This window comes from Gracilinanus agilis, chromosome 3 (genome assembly GCF_016433145.1).
Source record: "Gracilinanus agilis isolate LMUSP501 chromosome 3, AgileGrace, whole genome shotgun sequence".
NCBI lineage: Eukaryota > Metazoa > Chordata > Mammalia > Didelphimorphia > Didelphidae > Gracilinanus > Gracilinanus agilis.
In genome coordinates, this window is record NC_058132.1 from 253,150,709 (window position 1) to 253,169,651 (window position 18,943).

General features: G+C 34.3%; 1 protein-coding gene across 1 annotated transcript in view; it reads right to left on the minus strand.

The window, feature by feature from the left end:
- Nucleotides 1-18,943, minus strand: part of UBR3 (ubiquitin protein ligase E3 component n-recognin 3) — a 255,154-nt gene that overhangs the window by 131,314 nt on the left and 104,897 nt on the right. Inside the window, 3 exon segments of the mRNA XM_044669094.1 lie at nt 539-718; nt 7,773-8,001; nt 11,451-11,581. Coding sequence (XP_044525029.1) covers nt 539-718; nt 7,773-8,001; nt 11,451-11,581 — 540 coding nt within the window.

The following is an 18,943-nucleotide window of genomic DNA, read 5'->3' on the forward strand; positions in this document are numbered from 1 at the left end:
AATGCTGAGGCCAGAAAGGTTAAAAAAAGCAGGCAGAACTTGAACCCAAATACTTTTCTAGTGTACTTTTCATTGCACTATGCATCCTCTGGTTTGGCTTTTAAAAACTGTTTCCTAAATTATTAATAAATTGTTTTCAAGAAACTGGAATTTGTGAAAATAACAACCACTACCACAATAACAATAATGAACATAAACCTTGATTTCAAGATTCCAGTTCTAATGAATAATTTGTTTGGTCCAAATCTAGGACTTCATTTATGTAGGAATTCCCAGTGTGGAAACTCCCTCCTTCAGCTGAAATAATCATCTTGAACTATCTGGGTCTTAGGAGGCTAAGTGATTTGTTCACTGAACATACAGTTAGTATGTTTCAGAAGCAGGACTTAAACCCAAGTCTTCCCAACTGTAAGATCAGTATTCTACCCACCACTTCTCAATATAAACTTTCTACTCTAATTATAGCTTAATTATTTTAGCAACCGACAGTAAGCATTGTATTAATTGAAAAGGAAACAATGTAAAAATAAACATATACCTTGAAAAAATGACACGAAGTTCATCCAAGTAACTAACAAACCATGATCCTCTAGGAATTTCTTCGCCACACTTTGATGTGAAAGTATATTGATAAAATCACTGACAAGAGGCCAATAAGTATTGTTCTTCAGTAGTGCTTCTCCACAATTCACTACTACATGTAAACTGTTTTCTTCATCTAAAAAAAAAAAATTACTCACCAGAAAATATATGTCCTGAGAATTGTTTTTTTAAAATTGGGCAATGACAAATTTTAGATTAGATTCAATTCAACTTGCATTGAATAAATTAATAAATTTGTATGTTAACGAAAATAAAGATCATTTCCCTCAGTCTTCTAACAAACTATTTTTCTCATCATTAAATGGACCTGTGACTTGGTTAACTACCTCATCTTGTCAAACTCATTTCAATTCTGGTAGCTTATTTTAAAGTAACTCTTATTAACTTACTACAACTACCACTACTACTCTAAGGAAACCAATAAATTTGAATAATAATTGATATAGGTATCAATTATTTATAAGTAAGGTTTTTGAAAGACCATGCCCCAAAGTTTCTAAGCTACATATACCTTTTGACCTAATAATATTATTCCTAGATATATATTCCAAATAGATTAAAGAGGAAAAGGACTCATCTGCATGAATTCTATTTACAGCAGTTCTATTTTATAATGGTTAAGAACTGGAGACTAAGGAGATATTCATCAACCAAGGAATGACTGAACAAAGCATGAAATATAAATGTAATGGAATACTACCGTCCTATAAGAAATATGAAGAAGTCTTTTTCAGAGAAACTTGGGAAGAGTTGTATGAACTAATGCAAAATGAAATGAAAACCAGGAGAACAATTTATGTAAAAACAAGCAACTTTGTAAAACTTGAGAATGCTAAACAACACAATGGCTAACAACTTTTCCAAAGGACCCATATAATAAAGCATATCACTCATGTCCTAGCAGAAAAGTAATGGACTCACAATAAAAAGTGAATATCAAGGTAGATAGGAAGAGAAAATATATCTTTGTTAATAGAAAAAATTTAACTTAATTTTTAAATGTGTTTAAATTAATAAAAGGAATGAACATTTATTACGCACCTATTAAGTGCCAGGCCTTATGCAAAACTCCTTTAGAAATATTATCTCATTTGATCTTCACAACCCTTTGAGGTCAATGCTATTATTATTCTCCTTTTCACAGATGAGGAAACTGAGGCAGACAGTATTCCTGACTCCAGGCCTGGTGCTCAATACATTGTACCACCCACTGTACCATCTAATATGGGTTATTTATTTATTTAAATCTAAATATTTTCCCATATTATTAAACTCATCTGAATTAATAGCTAGCATCTATATAGATCTTTATGATTTGCAACACGCTTTACATGTTTATGTTATCTCATTCAATCTTCATGACAACCTTTTGAAGAATTTTTATTTTACCCACTTTACAGAGGAAGAAACTGAGGGTAAGAGAAGTTAAGTGAATTTCCCAAGCTAGTCAAGTGTCTCAGGCAGAACTTGAAATTGGATATTCAGAACTCCAAATTCAGCGCTCTACTGCCCTGCCACCTCACTGCCATCTGAATTCAAGTGACAGATTTTTAAATGTTTTTTGTTATCATACCACTCAAGAAAATTATTAAGTATGTAGATATCAATTATTTACAAATAAGATTTCTTTAAATACCTAGGTGTTAAAGGTAAAAGAGAACTTAAAAAAATAATTCCTACGCCTTGAAAAAATATTTAGGATAGTACAAGATTAGCATTTATAAATTTCTTTCTATAAAATTTTTTTTGCTTCTATGTAGTTTTCTCTAGTCCAGTTCAGATTGTTGTACTTTGATTTAACCAATCAAGCAATAAAAATTTATTGGAAGTCTATTATGTACTAAGTGCTGAGGATAAAAAAAAGAGGGAAAAGATAATGCCTGCCATCAAGGAGTTCACAATCTAATATAGGAGACAAGATGCAAACAAATATCTGTAATCTACATACAAGATAAATAGGAAATAATTAAGAGGGGAAAGCACTAGAATTAAAAGAAGTCAGGAAAAGGCTTGTTGTAAAAGGTGAGATTTTAGTTGGGACTTACAAGAAGACAGAAAGTCAACAGGCAAAAATAAGAGAGAGTACATAACCAGGTATGGGGGAAAATACCCAGGGCTGAGAGACAGAGTGTCTTGTTCATGGAATAGCAAGGAGGCCATAGTAACTAAATCAAAAAGTATATGTAGAAGGGAAATGTGCAAAAAACAGGAAAGATAAGAGGAGGCTGGGTTAGGAAGGACTCTGAGTACCAAAGGATTTTCTATGTGATTCAGGAAGCACCAGGAATTTACTGGAATTTATTCAGGTGAAAGTGGTAGGGGTGGTGACATGATTGGGCTTATATTTTAGGAAAATCACTTTGGTGGCTTGAATGAAGGATAGATTAGAGAAGGGAGAGACTTGAGGTAGGCAGACCCACAAGCAGGATATTGCAGGTGAGGTAATAAGGTCCTAAAATAGAGTAATGGCAATGTCAAAGGAGTGAAGAAGGTATATTTGAAAGCTATTGTAAAAGTGAAATGACAGGCAAAATGTTAGATATTGCAGAGATATAGTAAGGAAATGAGGAATTACTTCCCATAATGCTAAATTTTAACCAACTAAGACTTTTTTTTTAAAAAGTCACATAGCAATACCTAAGAACAGAATTCCAAGCTAAAGTAAAAAAGTATGTTATATTTGATTGAAACCAAATTACAAATGTGACTAATGACTCAAATACAATTTTATTGCTAACACTGATTATAATATTCCTGTTCTCATGAAATTTGTCTTGAGATCTTTAATAACATCAAAAGGTCAGACCTTACATTTTCATCCAATCTGAAAGTGACACTTATACTACAGCAGGGATAATTTAATGTGGTAAGTACAAATTACTAATATCTTTCAAATTATTTCATAAAGCTTAATTACAGGAAAACTAACCAATACCAAAAAAAGAGGCTGCCAACCCACTGCCACAAGGAAGTTCAGAATAGTGATCAATAAATTCAATGAGAAACTACAAGCAACTATTTTCTTTTTCCCTAGAAATGTACAAAAAGTCAACCAGCAATGCATAGGCAACAGAAGAGGTCACCAGCAAAGCCAGCATCAGAAAAGGCAGAAAAGCAGGCCAATAAGGGACTAGTAGGTACTACCCACAAGGTTTTGTGTCTAAAAGGAGCAAGAGCTAAGTGCCCCATGAGGGTAGTCATAAACATACATTAGAAGGCCTAGGACCTTTAATGACCAAGGCAGAACAGTCAGTGATCAGGCAGATACAGAAACACTCAGACCATGATAGCCCAGAGTTCAGGAATCCCTAATACCTAATCCTTAGATGCCAGAGTCTGGGAAAACCAGCATTCCAAACCCTGAAGACATAGGGGAGTCCACAACCTCAGGTAAGTAGAGGTCAGCAGCCCAGGAAATGCAAAGCTGACCACCCCACTCAAAAGCAGGATGCAGAGGTAGGACCTTTAGAAAAAGTCTCAATTCAGGAATAAAAGCTGGAAGAATTACAGAATTGAAAACTTCAATCTGAAGTCACTGCAAACCCAGAGATCCCTTTAAAAAAAAAAAAAAAAGAGTAACTCTCTTGGCAAAAGACACTAATAGGAAAAAATTTTTTTCACAAGGACTATCTCATTATCTACAAGTAATGAAGAGATTTTTTTTAATTTTAAGCTCTGGAAGAAACAATTAAGAGAATAAATAACTCAGAAGAGAAAGTGCTAAAATTTATCCAAATAACAGATTCTCTGAAACAGATCAGAGGTCAATAATTCCTTGAGACATGAAGAACTATTAGTACAAAATCAAGACTGAAATGTAGAAGAAACGTGTATATAAAATAATGATATAAAAAAGACTTGGAAAAAATGGTCATGAATAATTTAGAAATCATTGGACTGACTGAAAAGCATGATTTTTTTTAAAAAGCCTGGACAACGTACCTCAAGTAATCATAAATTAAGTGTCAAGCTCTATTAGAATAAGCAAAGTAAAGGCTTTTTACTTTACAAAGAAAGGCAAAGTAAAGATAGAAAGGTCCTACCAATCCTCTCCTAAAAGAAATGCTGAAATGAAAAGTCCCAGGAATTTCATGGGCTAAATCCAGAACTACCATACATTCTTCCAAAAAACAGTGCTTCAAGGAGCCAAAAAGAAGTTCAAATACCAATGAACTATTGTCAGGATCACATACTGGAACTGGAGACTTCTATTAAGACTGAGAGGAATTATATACTTTATAATATACTTAAAAGGGCAAAAAATATAGAAAAACTAACCTCACTAAAGTGAATATAAAATCCTACAGATAAAAAAAATGAATTTTTAATAGAATAGAGGACTTTCAAGTATATCTAATGAAAAGACTAGAGCTAAGTAAAACTTTGAAATACAAACACAGAAATACAGAACAAACCAAAAATACTGACTTATTCAGTTAACTGAAAGGGATTATAGCATTATAATCATCTAATAATTAAATAATCTAAATTATATAACATTATAACAAAGGGGAAGGGAAACAAGTGTTTATTCAGAACCTTAATGTGTTCAAAGGATATGAAAGAAGCTAAATAATAAAAACAGAGGACCAGGGGATGAAATGATCCCACTTTTATTGAGAAGGAAAGGGAAAGTAAAAGAAATATACTAGCATAGAAAGAGGAAGGAAATGGAGCTTGTTCTTTCTCATAATTAGGGTAACATGAGAATAATAATTAAATAGAGAAGAAAGGGTGGAGGAGAGTGAGCAACATATGAACCTTACCCTTATCTGAAACAGACAAAAGAAAATTAAATATACATACACATGCACATACACACTGAATTTCGTATAAAAATACATCAGAGGAATTGGGCAAACAAGTAGAGATGGAAGGGAGGGTTACAAAGGACCATAATACTACTAAAGTATAATGGGGGGTGGGGATAATGAAAGCAAAACAAACAACCCTAAAGACATTGAAATTAAAAGAAGAAAAAATCAATGAACTAGAGAAATTAAGAGAACGTTCATCAACAGAGGAGTGGCTGAACAAATTATAGGATATAAATATAATGGAATATTAAGGAAATGTAAGAAATGACAAAAAGAGAGAACTGCAGACAATTCTGAGTAGTATAATTCTGAGTTGAAGTAAGCAGCAAGAATAATTTATAGAATAGCATCTTCAAAGAAAAGTAACTTTGAAAGACTTAAGAACTCTGACACATGCAATGTTCAAAGTAATGTTCAAAGTCTCCAGAGTACCTATGGTGAAACATATTACTCATCTCCTGACAAAGAGATGGTGGACCTGAGGTGCAGATATATATATATATATATATATATATATATTTTTTTTTTAATTATAGTCATAGGTTAAGTTCATCTTGTTTCATTTGTTACAAAAGGTTTTTTTACCTCTCTTTTTTAATTTGGGGGAGGATAAGAGGATAACACAATATTAATGCATATAAAACTATTAAAATATGTTTGAAGTGTTCAGAAAAGGAAAAAAAGAAAATATGAACAGGACAGTTTTATAAGTAATGTGTGAGGGGGCAGCTGGGTGGTTCAGTGGATTGAGAGCCAAGCCTAGAGACAGGAGGTCCTAGGTTCAAATCTGCCCTTAGACACTTCCTAGCTGTGTGACCCTGGGCAAGTCACTTGACCCCTATTGCCTAGCCCTTACTACTCTTCTGCCTTGGCTCCACGACTAAAGGTAAGGTTTTTAAAAAAAAAGTAATGTATGGAAATTATTTTTAAGTAGAATGAAATGGATATTAACAGTTTCATCTGCAATCTTTTTTGTATTCTGCTATACACATGGAAATGCCCTTGATGTTTAAGTTCCCAATTTAAAAAAAAACTAATGTCATCCAAAAAAAAAAAAAACTAGTTAGAGGCAACAGGTTTTAAAATAAAAATCATCTAGCATTAGTTTAATTATTAAAGCCATTTTCCAGAAAATGGAGCCTTCAATATTCATAAAGAATATAAGAGCATATATATAATATTCCATGTAATAAGTATAGATGCTGATTCAGAAATTTATTTTGTTCAATAAGAAAAAAAAAAATAAAGTGTATATAGCCAAATTTCTAGCATACTCCAGAATCATCTTCCATAAAAACAGTGTCATAGAAAGGTCAATTTTATTTTTTCTGAGGAATTTAAAAAGAATTCTTTTATTTAAGAGCAATAGCAACCACTGAGTGGCTACTCCTAACTACTTATAAATAAAGTACAAGTATAATAAAGCTCTCAATTTATACTATGATGAAGCCAAAGTTCTCATCTTATTTTAAACTCCACCACAAGTCTAAGTGTAGAAATGTTAGTTTTAAAACCTGAAAATGGGGAGGTAGACCATATATGGATGCAATCAGACAAGACTCAGTGGTCAAGCCTTACTTTTCCAATCCTTTTTTTGTTTCTTTAAATCTAGCAGAGCAAGCCTGATAGAAAAGCAGTAATAAAAGGTATATGTAAAAAGAGTACACTGAAGAAGGCATAAGAAAAATTAAGATAGAAAGAGTAGAGACAATGATACTAAATGATTAAAAGGTCACAAGTAAATTTGAAACAATCAGTAAAAATTGAATGACATAGGTCTGTCAGAAAAATATAAAAGAGGTAAAAGTGGAAAGAGAAGCTCTAAAAAGAAAAGAGAAGACTGTGTGTTGGAAGAGAAAGTAAGGAGGAATGTAATATTCAAATCCAAAAAGTATTAGGCTTGGGAGGCAAAGTAATTCTCCAGCTTGGGCACTTCCCTGGCTATAGAATACTGAGCTAATTACTACACACTCCAAGTCTATGTCATGACTGGGAAAATAAAGAAAAAGCTTTTGTCATCGAAAATTGTCATAGAGAATGATTTGCAAGACTTCGTGTAGAATAAAGAATTCTAGGATCATATGTTTAGAACTAGTAGGATGGGTCTTACAAGATCATCTAGTCAAACCAATGTTTTTATTTCAGAGTAAGAGAAAAATCTGTATAAGACAGTATAAATTCAGAACATCAATCCATCGTGGATTTGTCAGGTAATAGCATGGGAAGTAAAAGTGCCCTATGAAGTGGAACTACTTGAGTTCCAGCAGGTTTGGGGAAGAGGGAGTCTCTAGGGGGAAGGAGGAAAAGGGGACTTTGGTCCCCTATAAAAATGGGCACCAAATGTTGCTTTACCTTGTAGCTCACTTTTGATAAGGCAACTTTCCATCATGTACAATAGGACAGTGACCATGATATCCAGTAACTGGCATTCTTCCGTTACTTGTCTTGCTAGTTCCTCATTGCTGAATAGCTGAACACTAATATGGACAATTCTGTTGGACATTGTGTCTGATTCATGACTTTTCTTCAGTGTTTTCATAATAAAAGCATAATGCTGGACAAAGGTTTTTGTAAAAGCAATCTGAAAAATAAATCAATGGATTAGTGTCTTTTGAAATTTTATAAAGTTATTAACCCAGCACATGATATTTGCAGCTATTATAATGGTGTTATTAAAACATCCTAAGTTGTAAACATCAAAGAACTAATATTTTAATATTTAAAGCCTAAGCAATTAAGACTACTGTGAGGTGTGAACATAAGATATCACTTCTCTTTATTCACAAATGTATAAAAATAGCATGCAATAAAAGAAAATTCTGTCATCTACTCTATAAAATATCAGAAGCTCAATTCTTCAATCAGTAGCAGCAGTACTATAGTCTAAATCAGCAGGAAAGTGAGTCAATTTGAATACTCTAAAATAAATAATCTACTTTTATATTATTTAAAAGTAAGCCAGCAATTTTGCAAATATACACTACAATATTGCTTCTATACCATCTTTTCTTTTCCTATTTCAAATATATATATACTTCCTTTTTCACATCATTTACTTAGAAGATGAGACATACAAAAGCATGGGATTGCCATATCAAGTTTCATTCCCAAAAGGCTTCATTACTTACACAAGAAGAACTACAATATATCAGTTTTCTAAATCAATTTATTTTCATTTTTATTTACTCCAAAAGAGGCTGTTTTATATCATTATAATTATATAAAGTCAAGTTCTCAATATGAACCTTTTAAATAAACAAAAAATACAGCAAATATGGTAAAGAAATTTTCTAATGCACATATTAATTATATGGCCACAATTTCGATTTGTATTTACTGTATTCAATTCACAATTAACTTGGCTAATGGAAGACAACATTAGCTCAATACAATTAAAATTGACCAATTATCTGCTAAATTTTTTTGGGCAAAGCTTCCAGAGCAGGAACACTACCCAAGGAAGCAACCATTTAGCCCTGTAACACAGAAAGTAGAGAGTTGAGTATTAGAAATTGTTCTAGGGTACAATCTCTCCTTCCCCTCTCCTCGTTCAAAAAACAAAAAAAAGATCCCTGAGCCATTTCTTTAGGAACTGATTAGACATGAGACAGGAGTTCACCAAGAAAACTCTAGCCTTTCAAAGAATCTGTTGCTATAGAGCATGGATTATACAACCCAATCTACTTCTTAAAAAAAAAAACCTAAGAGTTTATTAGAGTTTCAGTTTTCTAAGCCCAACAAACAAACTGTATTAATGTTAAACAATCAAGAATTCTAAAAATTTCTAAAATGTTCATTTTATAATAATACAGAATTTTCTCTGTGAACAGTTTCCAAATATATTTTATCCATGAAGTATTAGCTATCAAGTCAAAAGTTATATGACTTGGGGGCAGCCAGGCCTAGAGACGGGAGGTCCTAGGTTCAAATCTGGCCTCAGATACTTCCCAGCTGTGTGACCCTGAGCAAGTCACTTGACTCCCATTGCCTAGCTTTTACCACTCTTCTGCCTTGAAGCCAATACACAGTATTGACTCTAAGATGGAAGATAAGGGTTAAAAAAAAAAAAAAAGTTATACGACTTGAGTTCCTTTACCATATCTGTGAAGGATACCAAAGAATTAAGATTTGACTTTTCACAAATTAAAAGAAAAAAATATTGTTTAATTGAACTCAATGAATATTAATGCCTGAATCTGTATACGGCAATATTTAAATTTTTGTATGATCTGTTCTATGGTATAAATCTTTAGAAATCATTTTTATCATTTAAAAAAACTTTCTTTCTAGGAATAGTAAATGAATTCTACCCATGGAAGTGGCTTAATAACAATGTAATCTAAAACACACAGAGATGATGAAAGCTATTCTTTATTAAAATCTCTCAAAATATCTACTATATCTTGAACTTTCTAATTAAAAAGTAAAGGCTATCGATAATAGTTTTTAATATTATAAATCAATCAGAATTTTCAGCCATATATTTATAAAATATGGGTCCAAGCAATAATTATAAAGAAAAATGGACTCATCTTCATACATTAAAAAGTGTAATATAATCAAATCTCAATTATTCAGGAACCCATCTAATTTGTGAATTACTTAGTCTGTTTCAACCCTCCTTCCTTTCTCCTATTGCCTACCACTAGCCATTATTCATTATTATATTCGCCAGGTAACAAAAAGGAAAAGAAAAGAAATTGGTTCATTTAAGAAAATGTCAAGCTCAATTAAAATACTTAATGGGAGAAGGTGATACACATAATTTTATTTATAACAGTTTAAAATGATATTTTTGTTTTTATTTTTGTGGATTTCTATTATGTATGCTATTTGTGAGCCTAGTAATCATGGATAATCAAGAGGTGACTGTATAAATATCTTCTTATCTCTCTTCACCTTGCTCCCCTAAGAATGAAGTGACCTTGAATCCTGAAAGGAGTTCAATATGTAATTATTAAGAAACTAGATTGACTCTTATACAAAAGAAGCAGAAAGAAAAAAAATATGATCTAAAAACATAAATGTGATTTGTTCCCAAACACAATGGAATAATGAGAGAATGATATAAATAAACATTTCTCTAAACATAAATGAACTATTGGGCTTTTTCAAATTAAATGTGATGTAAAATGTTTAAAGGAAATTAAGAATGAAACTTTTTTTCTAAATAATCTCCATCTCTAGAACAATTTAGTATCACCTATATAAACTGTCCTAAAAGAATTCTATGTTCAATTCAAATAAATTCTTTGCAAGTTAATCTGAAAATCTGAGGAGGCAATTCAAACTTATTCTTTCTTCAAATTATTTAAATGTAATCATATTAACTGAAACAGCTCCTGCATAGCATTCTGCTTCACATTTATACACATTAGTTCTTCCTACATACTATGATGGTTACTTTTCTAAATTCTATCATTCTTGCTTTCCTTTCTAGGAGATGCTACCTAACAAAATTTCCAAAGTTATTATTACTACTTCATCTGTAGGCCCTACAACAAATCAATAGGGATATACCCACAAACTTTACATAGGCACCAAAAAAATTAATATTCCTCATCTTTTTTTTTTTTGGTAAACCAATTAAAAGACAGACCTACATTGCTAGCATTCCAAAATACCAACATCTGAAAAGTAATCCCACATTTTCAAAGAGATGAGGCAGGTGGAGTTAGACACTCAAGGGAATCTGAGGTGACAGGATCATGGGGTTGGAGATAAAAAGGACTTTAGAGATCACCAAAATTATTAACACAAAGGGTCTCCCCATCCTGATGAGATATTAAACTGAAACTCTAGTGTTGCGCTATATGCAGCTTTGATAGCATTCATTCCCTCTACTTTAACAGGATAAAGAAAGTAGTGTTATGTCCTATGCCTCAAAGTTTGTCACATCTTCAATACAATAAAGCATTCTCAATGCCTAAGATATAACCATAGTTCAGAAGTATAAAAGTTAAAGAATGTTTAGTAGTGAAAAGTGAGATAAGAGAAAGTACAAATTTAAAAAGCAAAAATTTAAGATACCTTATAATCTTGATCTGGTAGCATGTTGAGTAAGAAAGTTACCATCTTTTGTGGAAATTCATATTTTATAGTCCAAAATAATAATTCTTCTAGAAAACTTTTATGTTTCAAAACATCCATAATAGACTGATCTATAAGAAAAGGAAAGATTTTCAGCAGAAATATGTAGATGGCTCCAAAGTATTTAAAGTGCATTACAATAAATTAACATAGCATTTAAAGTACTTCACATTAAAATATTGGATTGTTAAATATAAAGAATTCTTAAATACCTAAACATTAGAAATACTATGTTAAAACATAAGTGACAATAAGACAAAAACTTTCATGAGCTTCAACCAAAATATATTAACATAAATCAAAATAATGAAATCTTATATTATAAAACTAATTTATTAAGATAATTTGAAATTTGTGTCATTAGAAATTACCTGGCTCTTGAGAATGAAAATTAAAAGTCCTAGCTCATCAGAATTATTAGCAACTAACAAATAACATTAAGCCATCTCAATATTTTTTTTTAATTTAAGCATGCTATCAACCAAAAGAGAAAAAAAAGGGGGGGCGGGGGTTAAATCAATGATCAGGGGAAAAAAATGTTTGCCTTATTACTTTAATTATCCTGAATTGTACTAAACCTATAGGTCATGAGTCAGTAACAACACAACTAAACAATATTTCCTTAAAGAACTCCATTAATATTTCCTTGACTTTTATTTCAGAAACAAATTTAAAGATTTTCCTTTGGTCTGAATATTTTTATTATTTTCTGACAATTATTTTGATTATTTTTGGTGCCAGGTAAATGCTTACAGTGGAAAAAAAAGAAAGATTTTTTTTCTGAAAACTAAATATTTTAAAACTAGCCTACTCTGTGACTTTCTCATTAATACATTAAAAGTTCTTTCATGTTGCTTGATTTTGTGTGTTGATAGACTTTCTACCTTAAGCTATATGCTTTGCTTAAATTCTGGCCCTTAAGCAAAATTTTGCTGAAAGCCCAAATAAATCATTAACTCTACAAATGTCTTCTATTCATCTAAAAGTTGCTACAAGAGCTACTTAATTATATTTTCCAATAAAGCTCGATGCTAAGCTTCTGTTTTTATAGTGTCCCTTTTTATTTTGTTTTCTTTCTTTAGTTTTACTTATGTTTTTTAAAGCTTTTTAAAATTTGAGGTTTTCTCTCACATCCAGCAAACTGCCCACTGGTAATACTTAATGTTGGAGGGTCTGTGTAATAACACACACTCATTCACACTGGTAGAACCAAATGAAACACTGACACTTGGAGGGTATTTTGGAATTGTACTGAAAAGTGACTGGTGTCAATAAATGTCTTTGATTTAGTGAATCCAAGCTGAATGGCATAAATACCAAGGTGGTAAATGATTTTTTTAAAGCCATATGAACACCAAAATACTTATACAAGGAATATTTTTCTTAATAGCAAAAAACTAGGATCTTAGTAGATCCTCATTTACTGGGAAAAGGCTATACAAGTTGTGGTCCAAAAATATATTTCATCCTCAGGTGAGATGAGCTCAAACCATGGGTGAGCTAGCATCCTGAACTTTTCCTCTCCTGCTCAGCACAACATGTCCCCTGAGGAAAGCAACCACTTCTATCTAGTGCCAACCCAATCTTCCAAAGAAGATGTGGAGAACCTTCAGTATAAAGAACAACCCTCCCTTTGACTTCAAGACTCCCATTTCCTATTGCACATGTCCTTTACTGTTAGAGAAGTGACCCTCCTCCATTCATGAACATCCTCACATGATGTCATAATCTTCACATCCTAGGGACTCTGAACTCCTATAGGTCATCATTCAAACCCTACTCCACACTTCCTACCACCTGATTCCTCATTCTCATCCCCCTCAATCTTCATTCCCCAAAGTTTCATCCTAACTCCACCTACCCCTTCAACTGGTCCCTCTGGAATGTCCAGTCCATACGTAACAAACTTCCCCACATCTTAAATCTATTCCTCTCCTGCGCCTTCAATCCAATAGCTCTTATTGAAACCTGAATTAATACTACTTGGCTACTCTTTCCCATATATCTGCACATTCACTCATTCTCCTCAGCTCACTGGTCACTAGGAAGTTGGAATGCTCCTTGTTCCCCACTACCAATTTCAGGTTACCCACCTTCCTCCATCAGTCACGCTATTCATATCTACCACCCAATCAAAATCCTGTTAGCTGTTGTCTATAGACTCCACACATACACATTATTTCCCTTACTTTGAGTTCAAAACCTGGCTGAAAATTTTTCTCTCTCCTTCAACTCCTGCCCTACAATAAGGGAACTTTGACATAAACATTGATTCTCCCTCAAATACAAGAACCACTCAATTTTCCATCCTACTCATCTCCCATCAGCTACCTCAGCCACACACAGAGATAGTCATGTTGCCATCACTCACAAATCTCCTTATCTGACCATAATCTACTAGCTTTTCACCATTTCCTCTGCATTCCCTTGCATAACCTCTCCCTTCATCCACACTGTAACCTCTAATCCCTTGACTCTTTAAGTATCTCCCAGACCTTCTTCCTTACACTAACCACTCTCTCCTCTTCTGCCCATTCTGACTCCTTGGTGAAACAATTCATCTCATACACTGTCCTCCTCTTCAATCATATTGCCCATTACACACAATCAAGTCTCAGCCCCAGATCACTCCCTCCATTCACTGTCTTCTTATTCTTACATCTAAAAGAAGGTGGGGAAAAAAACCATGCAATCTTTCTGTGATAGCTTTCACCACAAATTAATGTTACAGAACCTCAACTGGGACCTAACTGCTGCTAGGCGATCCTATACCTCCCTTATCAATTCATAATCCTAGTTTCCACAAAGGCTCTTCTAGGCCTTTTCATCCCTCTTCAAACCACCTATGATTCCCCTCCCTCTCTCCTCACTTTCTCAGCTGATAACTTTGCCTCGTATTTTACACATATAATTAAGGCCATTTGTCATGAGCTCTCTCTTCCTCATTTCCTACCATTCATATGCCTTCTACACTTTCCCCTTCTTCATACCCATCTCTCATGATGAGGTGGCCTTACTTCTTACCTAGGCTGACATTTTGACCTGTTCAAGAGATCCTATTCCTTTCCATTTCCCTCAACATACTGCCCCTTCTCTCAACCCCATTCTCTCCTACTTATCTGACCTTCTCTGTCTCCTTTAGGAGATCATCCTCTGAAACATGCTCTTCTAAACACAGGCATCCCACAGGGTTCCTGGGTCCTCCTCTCTTCTCCTTATACACTACACTAGGTAATCTTGCCAGTTTCCATAGATTTAATTACCATCTTTAGGCTGATGATTCTCAAATTTGCCTTTCCTACCACAGGCTCTCTGCTTATCTCTAATCTAGTATCTCCAATTTCCTTTAAGACATCTTAAACTCAGTTATGTCCAAAAAAGAACACATTTATCTTTCACTCTAAACCTTCCTCTACGCCTACTTCCTCTTACTATAGAGAACAAAATCATTTTCCCAGTACCTCAGGCTCACAACCTAGGAGTCATCCTTGACTCCTCACTCTCTCTCACCTCCTCTTTCCCAGCTGTTGCCAAGATCTATCAATTTCACCTTTGCAACATCTCTCAAATATGCCCCCTTCTCTCCTATGAAACTGTCACCCCTTTGGTTCACATTACACCTAGATTATTGCAAAACAGCAGTGGGTGGGCTTCAATTCTTCCCCTATTCCAATCCATCTCCATTTAGCCATTAAAGTGATTTTCCTATAAATGCAGGTCTGATCACATCACCTCCCTAATCAATAAATTCCATTGGTTTCCTATTTGATTCTAGGGGCAAATATAAAATACTCTGCTGGGCATTTCAAAGCCATTCATAATTTAGCTCCCTCCTGCCTTTCTAGTCTTCTTACACCTTGTTCCCTGAAACATACTCTTTGACCCAATAACATTGGCCTTCTGACATTTTCTCTGGCTATCTCTATGTCTGGAATGTTCTCCCTGCCTCCTCCCACCTTCTACAGGAAGTCTTCCCTAATCCCTTTCATTTTCTAATGGTTTCCTTCTTTTAATCATTTCTTATTTCTGTCTAGAGTTTGCTTTGCATATATTTATATACTGTCTCCCCTACTAGATTGTATAAGCTCCTTGAGGGCAGGTTCTGTCTTTTACCTCTTTTTAATATCCCTACAGTTTAGCACAGTGCCTGGAACATAGAAAGGCCTTAATAAATATTCACTGAATTGAAAAAACAATGGACACAAAGCCTGAAAAGCATAGTAGCATATACAGAGATAAAGTTAAATAAGCAGAACTTAGAAAATAATGTTAAAAAATGAATAATGTAAATAAAAGAATAAAAACAATTTTTAAAATCCAAAGTAAAAATTGAGAAATTATAATGGCTAATATTGTCCCTGAGGAGGAAATATAAGAAGATAACTCCTTCACACCTTATTTGCAGATGTGAAGAACTGTAGCTGTGGAACACTAAATATGTCAGACATTTTTTGTTACTATTGCTGATTTTTTATCTTTCTCATTCTTTGTTATAAAGAATAGCTTTAAAAGGAAGAAAGAGAGGGGAAAAGAGGAAGATTATATTGGAAAATGTGGTCAGGCATGGTGCACATCTATTAAAGCAGTGATTCCCAAAGTGGATGCCACCACTCCCTGGTGGGTGCTGCAGCGATCCAGGGGAGCAGTGATGGCCACAGGTGCATTTATCTTTCCTATTAATTGCTATTAAAATTTAAAAAAAAATTAATTTCCAGGGGGCTAAGTAATATTTTTTCTGGAAAGGGGGTGGTAGGCAAAAAAAGTTTGGGAACCACTGTATTAAAGAATTCCTGCTACTGGGGGGAAAATGACATTGGTGATAACTTGAATTTGGGAGTTTCATGCTATAGTGAGCTAAAGCTAATCAAGTACCTGCACTAAGTCTGACATCAACATTATAAGCCCAAAAACAGCATAATCAGGCTGCTTAAAAGGGAAAACCAGCCAAACCAACCCAGGTCAATGTTTTTGTGCCAATCAGCAATAGAGTTAGGTCTAAGAGTATCTACTAGACTTTCAGCCAGGACAAGATAAAGCATGGAAGAGAGGGAAGAAGAAAAAGTCAATAAACAAAATTAAATGCCTACTATATGCCAGGTCTTGTACTAAACACTGCAGTTACAAAGAAAGGCAAAAGACATTCCTGGTAATCAAGGAGGTCACAGTCTAATAGGAAAGACAACATGCAAACAACTATATACAAGCAAGCTCTGTGTAGGATAGACTGGAAATAATCAATGGAGGGAAAGCACTAAAATTAAGGGAGATTAAGAAAGGCTTCCTATAGAAGGTGAGATTTTGGCTAGGACTTGAAGGAAGTAAGGAGGCAGAGCTATCACTAGATCACAAAGTATTAACAAGGAATAAAGTGTAAGGTTTGAACTAGGGAGAGGTTATGAGGGCCTTTGAATGGAAAGCAGAGAACTTTATATCTGATCCCAGAAGTGATGGGAAACCACTAGAATTTATCAGAAAGGTAATATGATATTGTTAAGCCTGAGATCAAAAGATCTGTCAACAAACTATATCTGGGAGGTGAAAGATAATAAGGAGGCAAGGATGACACCTATGTTGTGAGCCTGGGAGACTAGGCAAATGCTTATAATTGACAATAATAAGGAAGGTTAGAAGAGGAGAAGGTATGAATGAATTCAGTTCTGGGCATGCTGAGTTAAAGACTTCTATGGACTATCTAGTTCAAGATGTCCAATAGGGAGTTGGAGATGTGAACCTGGAGGTAAGCAGAGAGGTTAGGGCTAGAAAAGTGGATCCAAGAATCAACAGCATAGAGATGATAACAACTCAATACAAAAAATTGATAATCTGATAATCTCATCAACTCCATGACAGTTAATGAGATCACCAAGTGAAACACTAAGGGGAAGAGAAGAAGATCCAAGAGAGAGCCCTTTGGGATACCTACCATTAGTGGTATAACTCGGATGAAGAATCAGCAAAGAAGACTTTGAAGCAATAGTCAAATAGGTAGGAGAACCAGAAGTGTAGTGTCAAAAAAAAAGAGAATATTTTTTTAAAAAGGCAAATGACAGTGTCAAAAGCAAGAGAGAAGTCAAGAAGGATGAGGACTGAGAAAAGACTATTAGATTTGGCAATTAAAAATCATTGTTAAGGGGGCAGCTGGGTAGCTCAGTGGAGTGAGAGTCAGGCCTAGAGACAGGAGGTCCTAGGTTCAAACCCAGCCTCAGCCACTTCCCAGCTGTGTGACCCTGGGCAAGTCACTTGACCCCCATTGCCCACCCTTACCAATCTTCCACCTATGAGACAATACACCGAAGTACAAGGGTTAAAAAAAAATTTTTTTTTTAAAATCATTGTTAACTTTGGAGAGAGCAGTTTCAGTTGAATGATAAAGTCAAAAGCCAGAATAAAGAGTTAAGTTGAGAATAAAAAGAAAGGAAATGGAGGCACCTATTGTAGAGGGCTATCTCAAGAAATTTTGCCACACAAAGAAGGAAGATATGGAATAATAGCAAAAAAAAAGGGATGTCTCAAGTGGGGGCTTTTTGAGGATGGGAAAAACATCGGCAAGTTTGTATGCAGTAGAGAAACAACCATGAGGAAAGACTGAAAATAAGAGAATGGGGATAGAAGAGGCAATCTGCTAGAGAAGATATGATGGAATGAGATCATTTATGCATGTAGAGGGGAAAGGACCACCTAACTAGGAAAGGCAAGTATGAAGAAAGCAGCAAAATAGGTCTGAGAGATATGAGACAAGGAAGAGAGAGAAAAAAGAGATCTCAGCAAATAGCTTCAATTTTTTCTGTAAAATATGAGCCAAAGTTTTCAGTTGAAAGGTTTGGAAAGGTAAAATCATAAAAGGTTTGAGGAGGGTTCAGAAAAAGCTCTGTATTGAGTGAGATAGTGAATTTGGAAGTATAAAAGAAGTACCCTGCCATAACAAGGATGCGGTTGAGGTGAAATAACATAAATTGTAATGGACCCAGTCAGCATAGTTTCATGAATATTTCTAGCTTTATTCAGTAGTATATGTGTAGTAATGATAGTGGCAGATGATCAGAGCAGTCCAAGGCTGAGATATGGCAGAGCAAGACTGGAAATACTTTAAGTGGGAAATGGACCTGAGACAAAAGAAGGGTATAGAATTGAACTGGTTCACCAAGGGATCAATATGTAAAAGAGAAAATAATATAGCTAGTGAAAATGTGATGGCCTGTTAAAGAGTTGAAGAGTCATGAGATTGGAGGACTTACTAGTGAGGACTAAAAACAAGGCTTGGAGTATTGAAGGAGCAATGGAATATATCAACAAATGATATCAGATGAGGGAGGAAGAAAGAGAGTAAGACAGGCAGACCAAGGAGTGAGGGAGAGAGAAAAGACGGAGGCCTGGGGGAGATAGGAAGGAAGGAGGGAGAGAGGGAGGGAAAGGAGGAAAGAAAGGAAGAAGAA